Raw genomic sequence first — 20609 nt, forward strand, 5'->3', positions numbered from 1 at the left:
GCAGGGCTGGTTCATGTGACGTTCAAGTGCCCAACGATAATTGAAAACTTATAAGCTGTAATAGATAACAACAAAATAATACTAACAAATAACCGTTACACTTGCATGTATTCATCTCGGGTCAGTGCTTTCAGTACGCCGGTATGCACCGGTATGCAGTACCAACACTTTTATATGTTACCCCTCAGCGTACCAGGACTTTTTTCTAGCGTACGGCATGTAGCAGAACTTTCTGTAACTTCCGGACAATAAGACAATACCTTTTTCCACACACTTGTAACCTGGCGGCGTCAACAGTGATGCTAATTTGTGGCTTTTTACGGTAAACAAGCTTCATGCCAATAATATGTGGGTGATGCGTTCAGGTGCATCATGTAACTCCACATTGCAGAGCCCTGAAGCCATATCCTCTTCAGAAGAAAGTCTCCTCTGAATTTGTGTTTCTATCTATTTTTTTCTTTAAAAACAAAAACGCAATACAGCAGGGAAATCCATGCCCTGTTATAACGCGGACATCTGTGCTTATAGACTAGTGCGGCCTATATTGTATATGTATACATTAATTTTTTCTTTTTAAAATTGGTGGGTGAAGCTTTTGTTACTTTTTTTAAAATGAGTACACTGTACTGTCTGCGGCCGATATTGACGTGATCATTGACAACATCAACATTTTTCACAACGGCACATTTAAATCACACCCATACATTATATTACTGTACAGGCAGAACATTTCCTAAAAATTTAAATCGAAATGTTATGGATATAACTTCTGTTCCCTGAAGTAGAGGAACAAGGTACAACACATATTGTATGGGATAGCACGCCCCCGCCAGTCATGCGGAAGACGCCTCTATTCACGCCTTTACGGCAGATGATCTGTGATGACGTATGTGAGGCTCCGCCTGCACATATAATCCAGCGCCATCACAGTCATACCTCAGTTCAATAACCGCTCTTCACCGAGCCCAGCTGTATTGTGGAAACATTGTGAAACAGAAGTTATATCCATAACATTTTGTTCCCTTTTAGTCGATTCACTCGGTACAATACATATTGTATGGGACATATATTCACGCCCTGCAGAGCAGTTGCCAAACCAGTCTAACAAGAACGCTCTTGTGCATTGTCGACCCCACAGAGAGGACAGAGTGAGCCACCGAAGGAGCCGTTACGTCCAGCTGAAAAAGACGTGTGTGGGGATGAGCAGTTAGCCGCAGCACAAACCTCATTCATCAACACCCCTTTAAAAAGGGCCCATGATGCTGCCGTGCCCCAAGTACAATGTGCCCTCACACCGTGGAGCAACAGGCGGCCTCTGCTGCCACAGGCTAAGGGTACAGCTTCAACAATCCAGTGATAGAGTCGCTGTTTGGACAGGGCCTTATCTCTGGCTGGATTCGCGAAGCAGACAGATGATTGGTTACATAACGCACGCGTTGGGTGCGGTCATTGTTCGTGTCATTGTTCGGAGCCTGTACTGGACACAATAAATGTAACCTCCTCTGTTCCTCAGACTCAAAAGGAGGGGGGCAAAAGCTCAGGAGCTCAAAGGCCATGGAACTGTAGCCCTCAGGGATGACCTTTGGTAAATACGCTACATTCGGGCGTAAGCTAACCTTGGAGCCATCGCCAGAGAACTGGGTACAAGAGGGATTAACTGACAAAGTATGCAGATCATTTGGCAGAGCATAGGGCCAGGAGCAAAGCGGTTTTGTATGAAAGAAATTTCATATCAACCGACTAAAGAGGTTCAAATGGGAGTCCACACAAGACCTCCAGCACCAATGTCAGATCCCACGACGGGACGCTGGGTCGAATCCCAGGTCTCAGCTGGTGGACTCCTTTTAAGAAGCGTATGGCTAGTGGATGAGTGCCTGGTGATGTACCCTCAAAACCCACTTGGCGGGCAGATATGGCTGCCAAATAAACTTTGATTGTAGAGAAGGTGAGACTCTTATCCAGCAGTGCCTGAAGAAATGTCAAAACATCCACAATGGAGCATTGAAACGGGAGAACATTGCCGTTCTGGCACCACTGATCAAAAGCTCGTCATATATATGCATATAGGCCTCTAGTGGATGAGTCCCGAGCACTCTGAATCGTTGCCACCACTGCAGGGGGCAGGCCCTTTGCTAATAAGTCAGACCTTTCAACAGGTAGGCCTGCAGTCTCCACAGTTCCGGTTGGGGGTGAATGACCTCCCTTTCCGCTTAAGAGAGGAAGTCTTCGAGAACCGAGATCCTCCAGCGCGTCACTGCCAGCAGACTGATTGTTTCTGCATACCATGACTTTGCTGGCCACTGAGGGGCCACCAAAGTCACAGACAGGCCCTGCTGCTGCACCCTTTTCCATGAGGAAGAATCATCTCCACTGGGGTAAATGCATACAGAACCACATTAGGCCATGGGGGAGCCAGAGGTCCGCTGTGGTCTGTTATGGGAAAAAACAGAGGGCAGTGTGTGTTCGCTTTGGATGCAAAGAAATCCACTTCCACTCTGCCAAACCGATCCCACATCTAATCAGTGGGTGCAGTCTCCATTCTCTCACCATAGGTGCCCCCCTGGAGGGAAGGTCTGCCCCCTGGTTGAGGCACCCAGGTACATGAGTGGCTCTGATTGACCAGAGATGAACATTTCACCACTCAAACAGAGAGTGAGACAGTTTTAACAGGGGAAGTGAGTGTGTTTATGTCAGAAAGCACTGTTGTATTGTCGGTCCTGACCAGCACATGCTGGCCCTTCAGGATCCGACAAGCTCGCTGGGTCTTTGCCATTCTGTAGCTGTCTGATGGCCTCTGGCACCTCGACCGAAGTCATCTGTGTGCAGAGTTTGTCAGCTAAATTGTTGTCAATTTTAGGACATACAAGTGTCTCCAGAGGGTTGTGATTCTTCCAGAGTTCGGGTAGATATTCTGAAGTGCATAGTTCTGAGTAGAAATGTAGGAATGTGTTATTTATGGATTTCAGGTCAGTGACCACTGTGCCTGCAGACAGTTTTATCCTGGGAATCCGTTCTGAGAGCGTCACTTCTGGACTGCTGTTGGGTTTTTTCAGTCGAGAGGCGAATGAAATAGCTTGTCCTCTCAAATAAGCTTTATGAATGAATAATATTTAATAATAACCTGATTTACAGATGTGTAGTTTAGGTACACAGAATGATAAATATAAAAACAATAATAATGCAAAGAAAAGGATGTTGATATTAATCTTAACATGTCAACCTGCAAATAAAAACAAGATATTGGAAAACATTCTTTTGTGTTTTTTCCATCCAACAAATGTTAATCTTGTGATCAAAATAGTTTGAAGGGATTAAAAAACAACAACCAGTATATTATGTATATTTATGAAAAGGGCCATGTGTAATTTAAAAATGAAAATTTAATTACAGTTGAAAAAGAAATCAATTATCAATCATTATATTGACAACTTGATTCATCACCTTCTGTTTCAACTAGCAGGGTGATCAGCATGAGTGTCTGACTTATAAGAAATAAAAAAAGAATTGAAGGTTGCAAATATTAGATCAGTAGTATAAGTAGAATACTGAAAAAAAGTGGATTATTTACAATAATACATGAAATTTGAAGTCTTAAACAAAGCGCATTATTATTAACAGATTTCTTTACAGCTGATATGTGTAACATGTGGGACATAATAAATTCACATTATGTGCTTCCAGAAGTAAAGAAGGGCCTCTGTGGGAGTCCTGCCTGTTATAGGTATGTTGCACCACAACATCTCTACACTATATCTGCTTATTAATCAAAATAATGGGCCTTATCTTATTCATCTTCTCGGTCTCTACATCAGTGAAATAAAGAAAAGAATAAAAAGAAAGGTGTTGAAGACACAGTTACTAGTCTTTTCAATGTTACATTTCAACTTGATGATTCACACATTTGTGGAAATACATAAAAGCAATATTTTTGCTGAATCGGACAAATGCACATTGTATTATTGCTGTATTTGATCAAGGATTAGGGCCGCTGTAATTAATATTGATATGATATTTAAACAGACTTTAAACACAGAATTCAGACTTTTTTCTCACAATGCTCACTATAAACTGACATTAAAGCCAGAAGTACGGGCTGCAAGCGACTTTGAGGCATGAAGGAGAGCCCCATGTGTGGACAAAAGATGTCAGGGGGTTCCCGGGGAAGCAATAGCATTAATGGAAGAGTCGAAGGTGAGTAATAATGATAAGTGTTGGTTTGGTGCTTCGTGTTTGTGAAAATAAGGAAATGGCTGCAGATATGTTAAATGCAGACGTTCATTGGCTGGTCGGGACGGACTCTGGGATATTGTCTGGGATTATAAATTGTTTTGGCAGCCAATACATGCTCCAGGAGAATCCAGAATGTTCTGAACTGCCACGCCCATTTAGGAACCCTAACAGATGCATTACGCCACATTAAGAATATTACAATTGTTCCACGAACGATGGGGAAATTATATCACGAACACATGGTGTTTATGTGTAAACACAGCATCAAGCAGCATTTGATCTGCTGTGTCGTTTGGAAGATGATTTAGAAAGGGTGCCTAAAACTTATGAAACAGCTTCTCATTTCTTTGTAATTTGGGGCTGAAATGCTCCTTTAACAGGTCTTCAATCTGTCTGGAACACTGGCTAATAGACTGGATTCAGCCAAATGGAGAAAAACACACGTCCTAAACATTTATTAAGAAGTTATATTGTTGGAAACCTGTCAGAGAAAGCAATAAAGCCCTTCATGTGACAGGTTCAAGATAATTCACCCAAAGTTTCTAAGTCAGATGCTTTGATTTCTTCTGAGACTTTTTTTCTAAAACTGAAGAAAGCTCCAAAACAATTGTATACAATAACCCACCTCCTCCGTGCACTTTGACCCCAGAATAGAAAATATTTAAAATGAATGTCAATCCTCCTCTCCAAATTCAGCTTTTTTATTTGGTCTTAATTTGATAGAATCATCTCACACTAACATGTGATGCTGTGAAATGTGTCAAAACCCTCAACATTAAGTAGAAAGTGTTGAACTTCTGCTGTGAACATCATGACAGTGTGTTGGTCTGAGGTGGCTTCTCTCCAGATAAACATGAAATGATGATCAGAGATCATAGTCAGCAGGTATGAAGACAGAACAACTGTTGCTCTCGTCTTTTTGGATTTCTTAATGTGTGTGAGCCGTAATGTTGGATCTCACGCCTGTGGTTTCACACTCGCTGTAAATGAAGTGTTTAAGTTTATATTCCTCTGATGTGTTCCCTCCTGGTCTCTGATAAAGATTCTGACTGATCTGTCAGGCTGATGAAGAGTGACACGTCATCACACGTGACACTCGGAGGAAGACTGAAACAAATGCAGCTGAAACATGTCAGTGAGGCTCAAACATCCTGCTTAACTTTGTTGGTGAGAAAAGAAACCATAACGAAGGTTTAAGACAACAAAATGAACATAATTCAGCTAAAACCCAGAGTTCATTGAAAGTGGGACATGAAGTGGAAGCACCCTGACTGAGCTGGCAGTGTCCACACAAGCTTCCCCCAAACAACCGCCCAGTCAAGCTCTGCCTAATTGGTTGCAAATGTCTTTTAGGATGATCCAGTGATGACCGTGACAAGTTTGTATACACAAGGCTCGTGTTTTTTAAAGCCTCATTCCCCCTGTGACTGATTTTTCTTCTGGCATTTGTTCTGTTTTCCACTCTTTTAAATGAACACGTGCAGCTGCTTGGCGACTGTTGAGTTTTGGAAATGAACTCTGGTTACAATCCATATTAACTCAACATTTTACATTTTAAAATAAATAATCTCAAAGTACTATGTCTGTGGTGCTTGATGGTGCCCAGCATGACATCAGTTTGGCTGTTTACCCAGAGGAGACCTCTTAATGTTTGTGTGAACAGGGCCGAGGGTAAACTCAGTTGTTTTGAGTCTTGATATTCAACTATATCATACCTGGGTTTCCTCCATATAAAGCTTGTTTGCATTTTCTTAATGATAGCAGTGGTGGGGGGTGGGCTTGGGTGTTCTGTAGCCCCCTCTGCGTACCCCTCTGGGATAGCCATAGCACCCCCATAGCACCCCCATAGCACCCCTAATTATTTATTTAGATTTTCTATTATGTGTGAGCATTTGTTGTTTGGTTAATTAATAAATACACCAATAAAACATGTATTTAGGTGTGATCTGATTCAGCCCATCGATCCAGCAGACGCATTAACCTTTGAACTTACAACTTTCTGTTACTACCAGTGTGATTTTCCTGGTAACTTACATATAGTAATAAAACATGAAGCGCTTTTTGCATCGTGGGTGAGAGGGTTCCTCTCTTGCAAGACGCAGGATCGATCAGCTCTTTGTTTTGAAAGTGATGCAGTTTCCCTGTGAATGGCCGTGACCTGTTCGGCTTCGGGGCTGAGCCCCGCTGGGCTCTGTCCACAAATAGTGGTGTCACAAAACTTTCTTCTCCGAAGATGTCAATAAGCGGACAGTTTGCGATAGCTCCACGTTGTTCAATGTTCTGTCAAACCCATTCAGGCAAGTCAATTGATACTTGAATGGCAATAATTGCCGTTGTGAGAGCCTCCATGTTTTTAGCATTAGTATCTGCAGGTGGGTTTGTCGAGGAACTACACGCTGTGTTTCTTAACCACCTGCTCTCTCTTTGGTCTTTAAGAGGCTTTTGTGACGTTTCCAAGACAGTCACAGGTCACTCAAGGTACTTTATGTCAAAGTCCGAGTGATTTTAGGGTTCAACTATATTAATAAGTTAGAAGTCAGCAGGAGCTGCGATAGACACGTCTATTCCTGGAGCCTGCTCAACAGCACCCCCACAAACAACGTTAGTGTATAAACAGGGCCTTAATGTTAGTTTACTGGAAAGCAGAATGTTTTGGTGTGTTTTCCATCATGGTCAGGGTGAATGTTTAATATCTTACAGGAGACACAAAAACATTTGTTACTCTTAAAGCTTTCATCCAAATTTTTTTCAAAATTTGACGAAATTTACGAACAAACGCAGTTTAATGGGAACCGATCGATGGTCAATCAAGCGTGCCACTTTATTTCCCTCATAGAAACTATTTCTTTAATCAGCTAAATTGCAAATTTCTCCACATGCGAGATAAATAAAGGGATATCTTATCTTATCTTAAAATGTGTGTTCCTGGATCCCCACTCACCAGGTCCTGCTGCTGTAAATTAGGGCCAAGAGAATGAGCACTGTTTTTTGGAGGTCTATGAGTCAACTATACTATTGTGTGGTCACCTGCTTTAATATTAGTTTATCCAGTAATTCTACTGATATTATGACTTGTTTGAAGACATAATAAATCAATAACACAAATGGGTTCCTCTTCTAGACATGGACGAATGTGAGAATGACTACAACGGAGGCTGCGTCCACGAATGCATCAACATACCAGGAAACTACAGATGTACCTGCTACGATGGATTCATGCTGGCACACGATGGACACAACTGCCTGGGTACGTATAGCTTTTTTATTATCAAATGTTTGTATCAGGATATCTTCAGGAAATGGTTGTCTGACGAAATCAAGACTCTTTAAACTGGTTTACATACAAATGTGCAGCTATAGTTAATCATTATTTAACCAGGATAAGAACCCATTGAGATTGATAGTGGGTGACCTGGCCAAGAGGTACACATCACAACTTCAGAATGAAAATATCTTTAACAGATTTAACACATGTAACATTATACACTAGTAATGATAATAAAATGCAGATCACTATGGACAAATCTGAAAGATAAAATACTGATTTTGTAAAACAGATTGGACGAAAGTGCAATAGCTAATAAACATTAAACTGTATTTGTTCTCACACAACACATATCAATCAAACCTCTCTCTTTTATACGTAATAAAGAACAGAAGTGATTTTTATAGAAACCAGTTCTGACATTGTGCTTTCTATTTGGAATGTTTTCCAAGCGGAGGGGGCAGAGGAACCAATAGCTCGCTTTCCCAGTTCAGTCCAAACATGAGGAACGTGCATAAGATAAATGTCACTGGAGCAAAAGGAGTAATGGCTGTTGGTTCTCTAGAGAAGAGTACATAAGCAGGAGGGAACCAAGCCAGGAAGAGTCTTGTACACTAAGGCGGAACTCCATACTCAACATTAGTGCTGAAGATGTGGTGAGAGGCTTTAAAAGGACTAAAGTAAACACAACACCTGGACCTGGCTGCACTCTGAAGCACTGTGCTGAACAGCTTGCTATTCCAGCTCTTCTTTCAGAACTCCTCAGCCCCCATTAATCCCCATCCCACAAAACAAAGTACTGTGAGGATGCCAAATGACCTCGGGCCTGTTGCATTAACATCTCTTGTGATGAAGGCCTTGGAGATGATTAACCATCACATCATCACAGCGGCAGGTTCTCAGCTCGACCCGCTCCAGTTTGCCTGTGGGGCAGGAAGAGGGGTGGGTGGTGCACCAGCTTTTAACATTAAAACTATACACTAACACCTGGACACCCGGAACACAATAGCCAGGTTGTTGTTTGCTGATTTCTCCTGCACATTTAACACCCTGCAGCCACCCATTTTAGCAGCTGCTCAAAAGCTCTGCGGCAACCTGCCCTGTACTACCTCCCTGGACCTACTGAGGTGCAGGGCAGCAGAGTGGTATGCAGCCAGAATGAAAGAGCCTTAAGGCCCTTTCATCTTCCATAAGAACAAGACGAAAGTTGGGCAGTGCAGGTCCTGCCGAACAAAATGACCTAATTTCCTTCGGCCAGCTCCCCCTGGCCGAAGAAATTAGTTTGGGCTGTGCCAACCGTCCCGGCCGAACTATGTAGGAGCCGCACTGCCGAAACCTCTGGTCTGCTGTGTGCTGCGCAGTTCGCTCATGACTATCAGTCATATTTTAATCATATTTAGCTTGTAACATTGCTAATGTACGAGCACCGCTGCTCGTTAAAATGTCGGAGTGCAGGCTTTTACATGATGCACCTGAACGCATCACGAACAGCTGTCAGCTCCTGGAGTTAATACCGGACCAACGTCGAGCAAAAACTCTCTTTTATTAGTGAAACAGTTCAGAGAAATGTGTTTCTGAGAGCACTGGAGGACAGAAATAAACTGCAGTTGAAAAGTTTAAACGCTGCATCACAGCTGTGTGGCTGCTGCAAGGGGCGTGGCCTGTTGCGAGGGGGCGTGGTCTGCTAGTTCGTCAGCTTCTTATCGTAGTATGAACAGTCCTGCAGAAAAAGCTTTTTTTCCGGCAGCTGGCTGACGTCACTGCAGAACTTTCTTCTTGTTCTTACGGGTTGAAAAAGGGAGGATGCAGGCGCCTTAAGCCTGAGCTCAGGGCAGCAAAATGCAGCTTTCCAGCTTCTAATCCTGTTAGTGCAGAACTGGAGCAATGGTCAAGTGTAAAGAAACTGCTGGACTCGTAACTGGTGAGTTGTTTGAATGATCAGGATTTGAAGCTGAAAACGGACTTTTCTATTACAAATATCTTTGTACGTATTGACAAATCGTATTATATTTACAAATTCTAATACAGGTGAACAGATTTTTTTTACACATTTGAATATCTAATTACATACAGAGAAATTATAATATGACTTTTGCAGATTCAGGTTCACATTGACAAATTATCTTACACATTTACAACATGACTTTCGACAGATGGATTGAAATACAGACTCTCCATACGCATTGACAAAAGGTTTAGCTACTAATGCCAAAATACAAATGTACTTGTTAACAACATTTTTTCTGATGTCATTTCCACATCGACCGGCTCACTACAAGGCTCCTTTCTTTTATTCATCCTCTACACTGATGAGTCCAGGTCTACCCACCAGGGCCCAGTTGTTCAAAATTTGGTTATTTTAACCACTGGTTAAGCCCTAACCACCGGTTAAACCCTTAACCTGCCGTCAGCTAACCGACGGTTAAATATGTGTTGTTTAAAACATGGTTAGTCATCCCGTTAATTCACGTCGCCGTCAAAGTTAACTGTGGGGTTAACAACAGTGGTTAGCGTCCATGACGCTGCGCCCGAGGCTCCGCCCGAGGCTCCGCCCACTTCCGAGGCGCCATGCTTCCGCGTTTTGTCTTAAATGTTGTGTTGAACGGCAGCGCAGTGTTTCTATCTCGTCTATAAAACGACCATAAAACATGACAAACTACGCTGCTTCCAGGATGTTAAAGTGGGAACATGAAAACTGAGCTGGATGATCATCATGTTACCTCATCTTTTTTTAATTTTGACCCGAGAGAGCGACATAGAAAGTGGACTGCACGTGGCCATAGAGAAAATCATAACAACGCGTGGGAATGAGATAATAAGTCATTACCTCAAATTAATAAAGCGAAATTCTATACTGGTGGCCACGAAAGCAGAGTTCTGTATGGTACTGTGTTGTGCTCCGCTATGAGACGCTCCACAGAACGTTTTTATAATGAAGCCAGACTTCTGGTTCATCAGTAACTACTAAACAAACTACAAACTACTGTAAATGAAAGCTTGCATTGTTTTTTTTACGTCATAAAATGAGCCTTTTAATGGCACTTTTAAAGGAGCAGGAATTCTCTCTGTACCGCCCAAATGTTGAAGAAGAAACCCCAATTGCATGACACCTTCAGGGATGGTTTGTCTTTATCCAATGATGATTCCATTACATCTTCCGAGTGATTGGGTCAAAGTTCAAGGTTTCTCTACTATCAGATTGTGTTTATCCATACATTTGTCCAAACTGCTCTCTGAAACCCAGTATGGATTCAGATCACAAAGATCCACCTCAACGGCATTAATCGAATCAATAGAAGAAAACACCAGCTCCATAGACTAAAAGAAATGTGCTGTAGGAGTGTTCATAGACCTGAAAACAGCATTCCACACAATCAATCATGACATTTTTATCAAAGTGGCGTGTTATGGTATCAGGGCTTCTACAATGGATGAAACGTTATCCAGCAACAGATAACACTTTGTGATAATGGGGGATTTTCAGTGTTCATGCTGGGACATTGTGTGTTGTGTCCCCCAGGGGTCTGTGTTGGGACCTAATCAATTTATTCTTTATATAAAGGACATATGTAAAATCTCTGAAATACTTCATTTTCTTTTCTTTGCTGATGACAAATATCTTGTGTACAGGGACGAACTTGGAACAGCTCAGCAATGGAATCCCATCCTAATTAAAAAAGTGGTTTGACATAAATAATGTATGGTCCTGATCTCTGAATCAGTAAGAAGTCAGAAACAGGCGGAACCAGTAAAGGTGGTTTGTGAATCTGATCCGGATGCTTCATGATCACTTCTCATTAAAAGTCAACCAGGCCTGGTCCAGCAGGATCTGCTGGAGACATCATGTCTCAAGTTTGGTCAGGAGGTTATTGGTGTCCCCCCTAGAAAAGCTGGAGGACGTTTGTGGGATGAGGACTTCTGGGCCACAATGCTCCCATCAACCAATGTGAACTAAACACAAAGAAGATGGATTCTCCATTTCTGGCCTTATTCCTCATAAACCTTGGTGCAAAACAAGAAAGCAGAAAGTCCTTTGGAAATACACTTTCTTAGTTGTTTCCATGCTGGTGAACCTTAATCATAAAGTCTCCTTTTTTGTTTCTTACTCAATCTCCTTTTGAAGAATGCGTGAACTCTTGCCACCTCTGATAACAGATTTCATAACGTTTTGTGGACCTCGGGTCTGAAGCTTTTCATATTGTGTTCATCCCTCATCAGGTTATTTCACTCATTGAGATATGAAGAATGCAGACATGAGGTCACCGAGCGAAGAGCTTTTCCACAGCAGTACTCGTCAGGCTCAGACATGTTGAAACACACTTTCGCCCAATTCAAACATTAGCTGACCGTTACATAATGAAATCCCACCTGACCCAAGACATTTCCTGCTTCAATTTGCAGAAATAAACTCGTGTATTTTTCCTCTCTTGCTTGATAAAGGAATATCGGATTGCAGAATTTTGCTGGAGATTACTGGAACCACCCATTTGAAAGCAGGGAAGTACTAAACAAAAAGTACTTTGTGCCATAACTATTACTCTTTCGATAAGTCCCCTCAGACAAACATTTGCTTCATTTTCAAGAAGTGTCGTACATCTTTTCTGGACAAATGAAAATAGAGTTCTTTGAAAATTGTAGTTGTTGAGACTCATTTGTTTATAAAGCAGCTTGTGAATCCCAGAAAGGAAAGTTCACCTGAACTACTGTAAAACATGGTGGAGGCACCATCATGCTGTCAGGCTGCTTTACTGCTTCTGCCACCAGGAGGATTGAATGCACCAAAAACAAACAAACAAACAAACAAACAAAAACACTGAAGTCTTAAAATTAACATATATCGGAAAGAAATACGTTTGGTAATTGTCTTAAGGTGACGTGACGAGGAAAGATTACTGAAATAAGTTCAACAGGAATCTGCCATTGCAAAATGATGACAGGTTAAGACAGTTGTTCTGTGGACACAAGAGGCTTTATAGATTGTTCTGGCAAAAGTTCAACAAGGCTATGGATGACTGTGTATTAAAATGGTTATCCAGAATATATGACCCACAATTAACCAGAAAATTCACATATTTAATGATTATCTCATAAGATTAACTTCAACAAACTGATGAGGCAGCAATTCTCAACACCACATTGTGGTACGGTGTCAGCCATGTAGACGACCCATACACTGTTGTGAATGTTGAACACCGTGACGTCATCTGCTATACACCTCGTTTAGAAACTAAATCAAACTTGACAGGAATTTGTTTTTCTTGCACACTTTAAACTAGATTTGGATGATCTGATCATTTATAAAGGTTGTTTACACACAAAACTGGTCCTGAAAGATGCGTACGCCACTTCCCACGCAAAGTTTGTGATCTATAAAAATAAACTTTGTGAGAGAATGTGCGTACCGATACGACAACTTAGAACCTTGTGCAGCACATTCTGGAGACGGGGAACCTGCAGCGCTGATGGTGAGGTGGAGAATTGAAGCCAGATTCATCTCATACGATTAATATCTTCAGATATCAGACTTATAGATCCACGTAATCATAAACAGCCAAGCTGCAGTGGTACAGATGTTTCTTTAGTGGAACGTTACTGCTGAATCAGCAGCACCATGTTCATATGTCATTGTTTCATCTTCTAAAGATCCAGAGCTGATAGAGCTGATTGATTATCAATTGTGACAAAGTAACAATCAGTCTCATTTCAGAGTGAACACATAAATAGTGCAGTGACAGCCGTGAGTAAAGCTGCAGTGATGCACCGGTGTAAAACTGGTTCTGGTCGACAGGAGCGCTCACTGACTGTCTGTCTCCAGCTGCTGGGGACGTCCTGACTGTCTGTCTCCAGTCTCTGGGGACATCCTGACTGTCTGTCTCCAGTCTCTGGGGACGTCCTGACTGTCTGTCTCCAGCTGCTGGGGACGTCCTGACTGTCTGTCTCCAGTCTCTGGGGACGTCCTGACTGTCTGTCTCCAGCTGCTGGGGACGTCCTGACTGTCTGTCTCCAGTCTCTGGGGACATCCTGACTGTCTGTCTCCAGTCTCTGGGGACATCCTGACTGTCTGTCTCCAGTCTCTGGGGACGTCCTGACTGTCTGTCTCCAGCTGCTGGGGACGTCCTGACTGTCTGTCTCCAGTCTCTGGGGACGTCTGTTCTGTTCCAGCTGCTTTTATTAGGATTTACAGTTATAAGGTACAAATATATTAAACTGTATGGACACAGTAACAAAGTGAGTCTCTGGGAAAGTCTCATGCAAACAAAACTGCAGTTGAGATGATTTACCAATGGTTACATGTAAAATAAAGAAATGATAGATTTTATATTGCTTATTTTATTATCATACTTATGTGATATGTAATACAGTTTAGTATATTTTTACATTATGGCTGTAAATCCTGATAAAAGCCGCTCGCGGTACGGTCATGTGCTCGGGACACACAGCTGCTGGAGACAGAACAACCTCCTCCTCCACCCTCTGCCTCCACCTCTGGAGTGACTGAGGATAAAACACAAAGTCCATGAGCCTTTTCACCGTCTCGGTTCAAATATTTAATTCATACATTTAATAAACAGATAAAACAGAACTTTATCCGTCTGCTGTGTCTCCACCTAAATGTCTCCGACACTCTGACACACGCTGACCGTCACAACCATGGGGGCTGTTTCAGGGTCCAGCAGGGAGCTCTGGTGCTGCCCCCCCCACCCCCATGATGTCACTCTCCTCTGGCCTCCACCTTCACATCAGATTCTTCTCCTCCACCTCTGCAGTCACTGATCTCTCTGTGACTCTCACTATTTCCAGCAGTGACGACGTGCTGCCGATCGCTTGTTTTTCTTTTAGTGATTCCACTACTGTGACACCAGATAAGACCATCTCCTGACCTCCACCATCTCCTGACCTCCACCATCTCCTGACCTCCATCATCTCCTGACCTCCATCTCCTGACCTCCACCATCTCCTGACCTCCATCATCTCCTGACCTCCATCATCTCCTGACCTCCACCATCTCCTGACCTCCATCATCTCCTGACCTCCACCATCTCCTGACCTCCACCATCTCCATCACTATTTCTCTCTCTGTCAGAATTTAGCGTCAAATGCCGGCGATCAACAGGCTGATTGAAATGCTAAATATTGACGAGGTGCTTTGCATTGACCATATATGGTAGAAGGTGGGCGTGTTGGGGGCGGGGCCTGAACTGTCTACCTTCCAGGTAGACTGGATCTAGAAAAGGAAAGTGTGTGCAGATGTGTGTACGCACCATTTTATTGATCCAAATTTTTTGGGGCGCACGCCATTTTCTGCTTTTGAGTGCACGTACATTTTTAGTAGGAATCCTACGCAGTGTTTCAGAAGTAAGGCCCCTGGCCCTTAATGTGATCTGAGTACTACCAACCTGATCAACAGAACCAGGATCTGTTTCCTGGTTGACTTATCCAGACGTGCGTTATCCAGATCACCATTCCTACCAAGCAGGTTCTCAACTCTCTGGTTCAACCCAGAACTAAGTGTGCCTGTTCACGTGAAAGAGGCGGAGCTTGCAGCATCTGACCAATCACACAGAGAAACTCTGCAGAGTAGTTTCCAGATTACTGAAGGAGCAGTTAATCTCTGAGATTATGAAGAATTAAAACACATCCAGCAGCTCAAAGCAACACTGCTGCTGCAGCCAGAACCAGAACCTTCCTGACTTGGTGAGATTAGAGCAGATTAATTTATCAGTGATATAAACGACAGCAGGTCCACTGATCAATCAGTTTCTCTTTATTCCAGCAGAAACGTTTCAGGCTGAACTTCCTCACTTCTCTTCTTTTACTTTATATTTTCCCTCCAGTTGTTCTGAGGCGGAGGTTCTCTTGTGTTTTGTCAGGTGTGATCATGAACCTCATTATTCCAGATTAACCCTCGTGGAGATAAACCGACCTGGAACAAGTCAAGAACCAGAACCTCCTTCAGAGCCTCAGAGACCAGGATTTATTTTATCATGTCAAAAAGATTGTTCTGGATTAATTTATCATCTCCTCTCTGCTGCAGCTCAGAGCTGAACCTGCCCACCAATCACCATCATTTAAAAATGGGCGGGGCATTTTCCAAGAGATCTGATTGGTCAGGAGGCGGAGCTTTGACCTCTTATCCAGAACATATCCTGTTCAGCAGCAGGTTAGACTTTCAGCGTAAATTACCGGGGTAATGTTGTGAGCGAGCGTCGTAGTACGGAAAACCCATGGTTAATCCTCGAAGTTATGTCGATAAGAGAAAATCCAGATTCGTAGTACAGGCCTCAGGACTCGGGCCGTGCATTTCAGACCTCGGCCTTCACTAGTGCTGGTCTGACTCAATCCACCCCTCAATAACGTTATGGCTACAAAAACCATGTTACCATGCAGAAATGCAGTATAAGAAGCCTTTGCAATACAGATAGATACTCGAAGCCAGAATAAATACCTTTATGACTAGTGACGGACCTGGCTGGTTTTCCATCCCGGGGTGAAGACTGTTTATGACGAAGACTGTTTACAAAAAAAATCAGAGTTCCGTCTCTCCTTCTGCTGCAGCTGCATTAAAAAGCTGCTGCTATTCCCAAAACCTCTGGGGGTCGAGGACGGTGACAAACGTCAGCTTTTCATGGTCTTGAAAATAATATAATGGCAAATAAAATAATCCTGAATCCTGCCAAGGAAGTTGTAGTAAGAGCAAGTAAATTGTACCGGACCTCCGTGCACTTGGAGTGCTGCGGTGCGTTCAAAGACCTCCAGGAAAAGTCCCTCTTGAAAATGGTTTTGACAATAAATCTGCCACCAAATCTCTTTATCTTCTCCTTCAGTCATTGTAGGTTGATAAAACTGCTATTAAATCAACCAACTATATTTTTCTTCCTGCAGCTGCTACAGATGCAGTCAGCTAACTGGAGAGTGAACTCTCTGACCATCCAATCAGAGGGCTGGAATACACTGACGTCACCCGTGGCTTTCTAGAAGGTCCTGAGTCACCAATATCTAAATCTGATTGGTTGAAGCTGCAGCGTGACCGACACTTAGATTACAGTGCAGACGCCTGCAGAACTGAATCTGAAGGCAGATTTCTTTACCCGGCAACAGGTGATGGCTGGACTGTGATTGGTTAAAAGCTTTAATATGGAAGTTGAGTCTGGAAGTGGGGCAGACAGGGAGAAGCTAAGAGAGGAAGCAAACAGACAGTTTGGAATTATTGAAGCAGCATTCATGGACAAAATATAATCAACATCATCAGTGATTCTGATATTTTTCTTAGGCCTGCAGAGAAGCCTTGCAGGCCCTGACGGCCCGCCATTTCTTTCTTCAGTGATTGATGCGTTTCATTATTGCTTCCAACTCTGACATTTCACCAGTTAATGAGAAAAACATTGAGAAGGCATTCAGGCTGAAACACAAGAAATGCTGAACATGTTTGCATGTCAGATTATAATTTGGTTCTGTGTTATATGAACACCCAGATATTGAAGCTGTTATAAACTGTCTTTCTTAACCTCTTATCCTCTAAAGGTATTACAATTCTAAGCATGAAGCATAAAACATAACCATACCCTGATTGACTTGTGTAAACATGACCTGTCCCTTACTGAACACTGAACATGCCTAAAAAAACACATGTAATTTTCTCCGAAGCTCTGATTGCAACACACTTAAACAGCTTACTGTGATTTCACCACTCAGTCCAGCAAATAAGTCTTTGATTAAGTAAAGTGGGCACTGTTTTGTTATTAAGGCAGGGTTGACGGTACCTTAAAGTCTCCACAGGTCCGAATTCCACCATTTTTATTATGCAACGGGATGATGGGTGTGGCCCACTCGTTCACTGTTACAGGCTCCAGGACTCCAGGACTCCAGGACTCCATAGCAGCGTCTACCTTCAGCCAGATAGCGTATGGAAATGTTCTTGCTTTCTGAAACACTGGCTTAGTATCAGGTTTAACATGGAGCTTCACCGTGATGTTTTCATGCAACAAAACTTTAGTGCTGCCCCAAATGTCTAATTTTTCAACAATTAATCGACAAATATTAAATAAATAAATTAAATGGTTGCTATTTTTTTGTGTTCATTTTATTTTGAATGCATCTCAGGGGCCAAAAAATAAACGATCACCTGTACTGTAAAAAAGGTAAATTAAATATTACCAAATAATAAAATGAAGCAAAAAAAACCCCCAACAACTAAATTTACAAATATATTGTATAGCAAAATAATTATAATAAAATAAAATAAAAATATATTTTATTATATATATTTATTTTTTGCTGTACAATATATTTATATCTATCTCTCTCTCTCTCTCTCTCTCTCTCTCTCTCTCTCTCTCTCTATATATATATATATATATATCAATACAATAATCCCTCTTTCTTACAACATAACTGCCAAACAGTCAAAGTAGCCTGCTTATCATGCAAAGACAGTCATTGTTCTTCTGAAGACTTAATAAAAGGTAGAGATGATCTCGTCATCCATCCCTCCTTCCATCCCTCTTCTCCCTCTCCGGGTGGTGGTGGTGTCAGTCTGAGCACCGTCACCCAGATCACATTGCACCATTAAGAACCTTCCTGCAGGTGGAGAGCCCACAGGAAGGTGGAGAGCCCACAGGAAGGTGGAGAGCCCACAGGAAGGTGGCGAGCCCACAGGAAGGTGGAGAGCCCACAGGAAGGTGGAGAGCCCACAGGAAGGTGGCGAGCCCACAGGAAGGTGGAGAGCCCACAGGAAGGTGGAGAGCCCACAGGAAGGTGGCGCCCAGCGTGGGACATGAACCCTCTACCTTGAGACTGAGAGTCTCATGCTCTACCTACTGAGCTCGCCGGGGGCCTTAATGCATCATCAAAGTGCTAAATCTAAATGAATTTCCATGACCTTTAAGTCTTTTTTATGATTTTTCCTTTGGTTTTTTAATTAGTTAAACCTCGAACAGAATTTTGTAAAAGTTTCTAGGTAAACAGAAAATACTTTGTCACAATAAAATGAATGTGTTCAGACAATTTTCTCCCATACATTGTAATATCTGTATTGTTTTTGTTCGATAAACAAAGTGTACAAAACTATCACTCCAGAACAAATCCGAACAAAACATTATTTGAGGTTGAGTGTTCAGGACGGAGCAGCATGCAAACAGGTGTTACCTTCCTCCAGGTGATCATCTGAACCGTAGTCGTAGTGTTACTCACTCTCTTCATGTCTGCTGGTAACAAACGCTGTCTGTTGGGCCATTCTGACGTGGTTTTGGATGGAGGGATGAGGGAAGATGCTGGAAGTTACAGAATTGTGGCTGTTTATTTCTCTTTTTAAAACCCGCCGGACTGACATGGTCATTCCACACAGACATGCAGTATAACTACAACTATACCGGAGCGCAGTGGGGCAAAACAATACTCCACTTCCTAAAACCAACAAATGCTACGACTCCACTTCCCACAATGCACTTGTCATTTAAAATGACAGGCTGATTAGATATTTTATCCCTCCTAAAACCAAGAGGGGAATGACCTCAACCCAGCAGCCATGCTGGAGATCATGAGGATTGATGGATGGAGTAGACCACACACACATATATTGATCTTGCCCAAACATCAAACAATACTGGGACAAAATATGGCTAACATTAAATATAATACAAGGATATCAGATACCCAGATCTTGTAAGGTTTTATACCTGTGACACATAACAGGTGAGACAATCCAAGAAGAAGATTAATATCTAACTAAAATACTGTTGTCAGCAAGTAAAAAGTCAATCACAAGACTATGGCACAACTAACACCCCCGGCCGTGTCGGGGGTGTTAGTTGTGTTAGAAAGAGAGGAATAAAAGAGGGAGAGAGACAGAAGGGAAACAATGGCTGCTGCTACATCCACAAGGCCGTAACTTGTAGAAACAACAGGTACTAGAAGTACTATATGAAGTACTTTGTCTTCAAAACAAAAGAGCACGGTGTCTCCATCAACACTGAAGCTCCACTGTGTAAACAGTGTTAGAGAACACGTCTGGTCCAGAGAGGAAACACTACTAACCTGCTACACTACTAACCTGCTACTCTACTAACCTGATACACTCCTAACCTGCTACACTACTAACCTGCTACACTGCTAACCTGCTACACTACTAACCTGCTACACTACTAACCTGCTACTCTACTAACCTGCTACACTACTAACCTGCTACACTGCTAACCTGCTACACTACTAACCTGCTACACTCCTAACCTGCTACACTGCTAACCTGCTACTCTACTAACCTGCTACTCTACTAACCTGCTACACTCCTAACCTGCTACACTACTAACCTGCTACACTGCTAACCTGCTACACTACTAACCTGCTACACTACTAACCTGCTAACCTGCTACTCTACTAACCTGCTACACTACTAACCTGCTACACTGCTAACCTGCTACTCTACTAACCTGCTACACTACTAACCTGCTACACTGCTAACCAGCTACACTACTAACCTGCTACTCTACTAACCTGCTACACTGCTAACCTGCTACTCTACTAATCTGCTACTCTACTAACCTGCTACACTGCTAACCTGCTACACTACTAACCTGCTACTCTACTAACCTGCTACACTGCTAACCTGCTACTCTACTAATCTGCTACTCTACTAACCTGCTACTCTACTAACCTGCTACACTGCTAACCTGCTACACTACTAACCTGCTACACTACTAACCTGCTAACCTGCTACTCTACTAACCTGCTACACTACTAACCTGCTACACTGCTAACCTGCTACTCTACTAACCTGCTACACTACTAACCTGCTACACTGCTAACCAGCTACACTACTAACCTGCTACTCTACTAACCTGCTACACTGCTAACCTGCTACTCTACTAATCTGCTACTCTACTAACCTGCTACACTGCTAACCTGCTACACTACTAACCTGCTACTCTACTAACCTGCTACACTGCTAACCTGCTACTCTACTAATCTGCTACTCTACTAACCTGCTACTCTACTAACCTGCTACACTACTAACCTGCTACTCTACTAACCTGCTACACTGCTAACCTGCTACTCTACTAATCTGCTACTCTACTAATCTGCTACTCTACTAACCTGCTACTCTACTAATCTGCTACTC

At 42.6% G+C, this 20609-nt stretch overlaps 1 protein-coding gene across 2 annotated transcripts in view; it reads left to right on the plus strand.

Moving 5' to 3' along the window:
* The window catches only part of scube1 (signal peptide, CUB domain, EGF-like 1), a gene marked incomplete at its 3' end in the record, with an annotated part of 251229 nt that overhangs the window by 43350 nt on the left and 187270 nt on the right, over window positions 1-20609 (plus strand). For both annotated transcript variants that reach the window (XM_080492502.1, XM_080492503.1), the window contains exon 3: window positions 7352-7477. In XM_080492502.1, coding sequence (XP_080348628.1) covers window positions 7352-7477 — 126 coding nt within the window. The remainder of the gene's footprint in view (window positions 1-7351; window positions 7478-20609) is intronic.

This window comes from Lipophrys pholis (assembly GCF_963383615.2).
Source record: "Lipophrys pholis genome assembly, chromosome: 22".
Lineage (NCBI taxonomy): Eukaryota > Metazoa > Chordata > Actinopteri > Blenniiformes > Blenniidae > Lipophrys > Lipophrys pholis.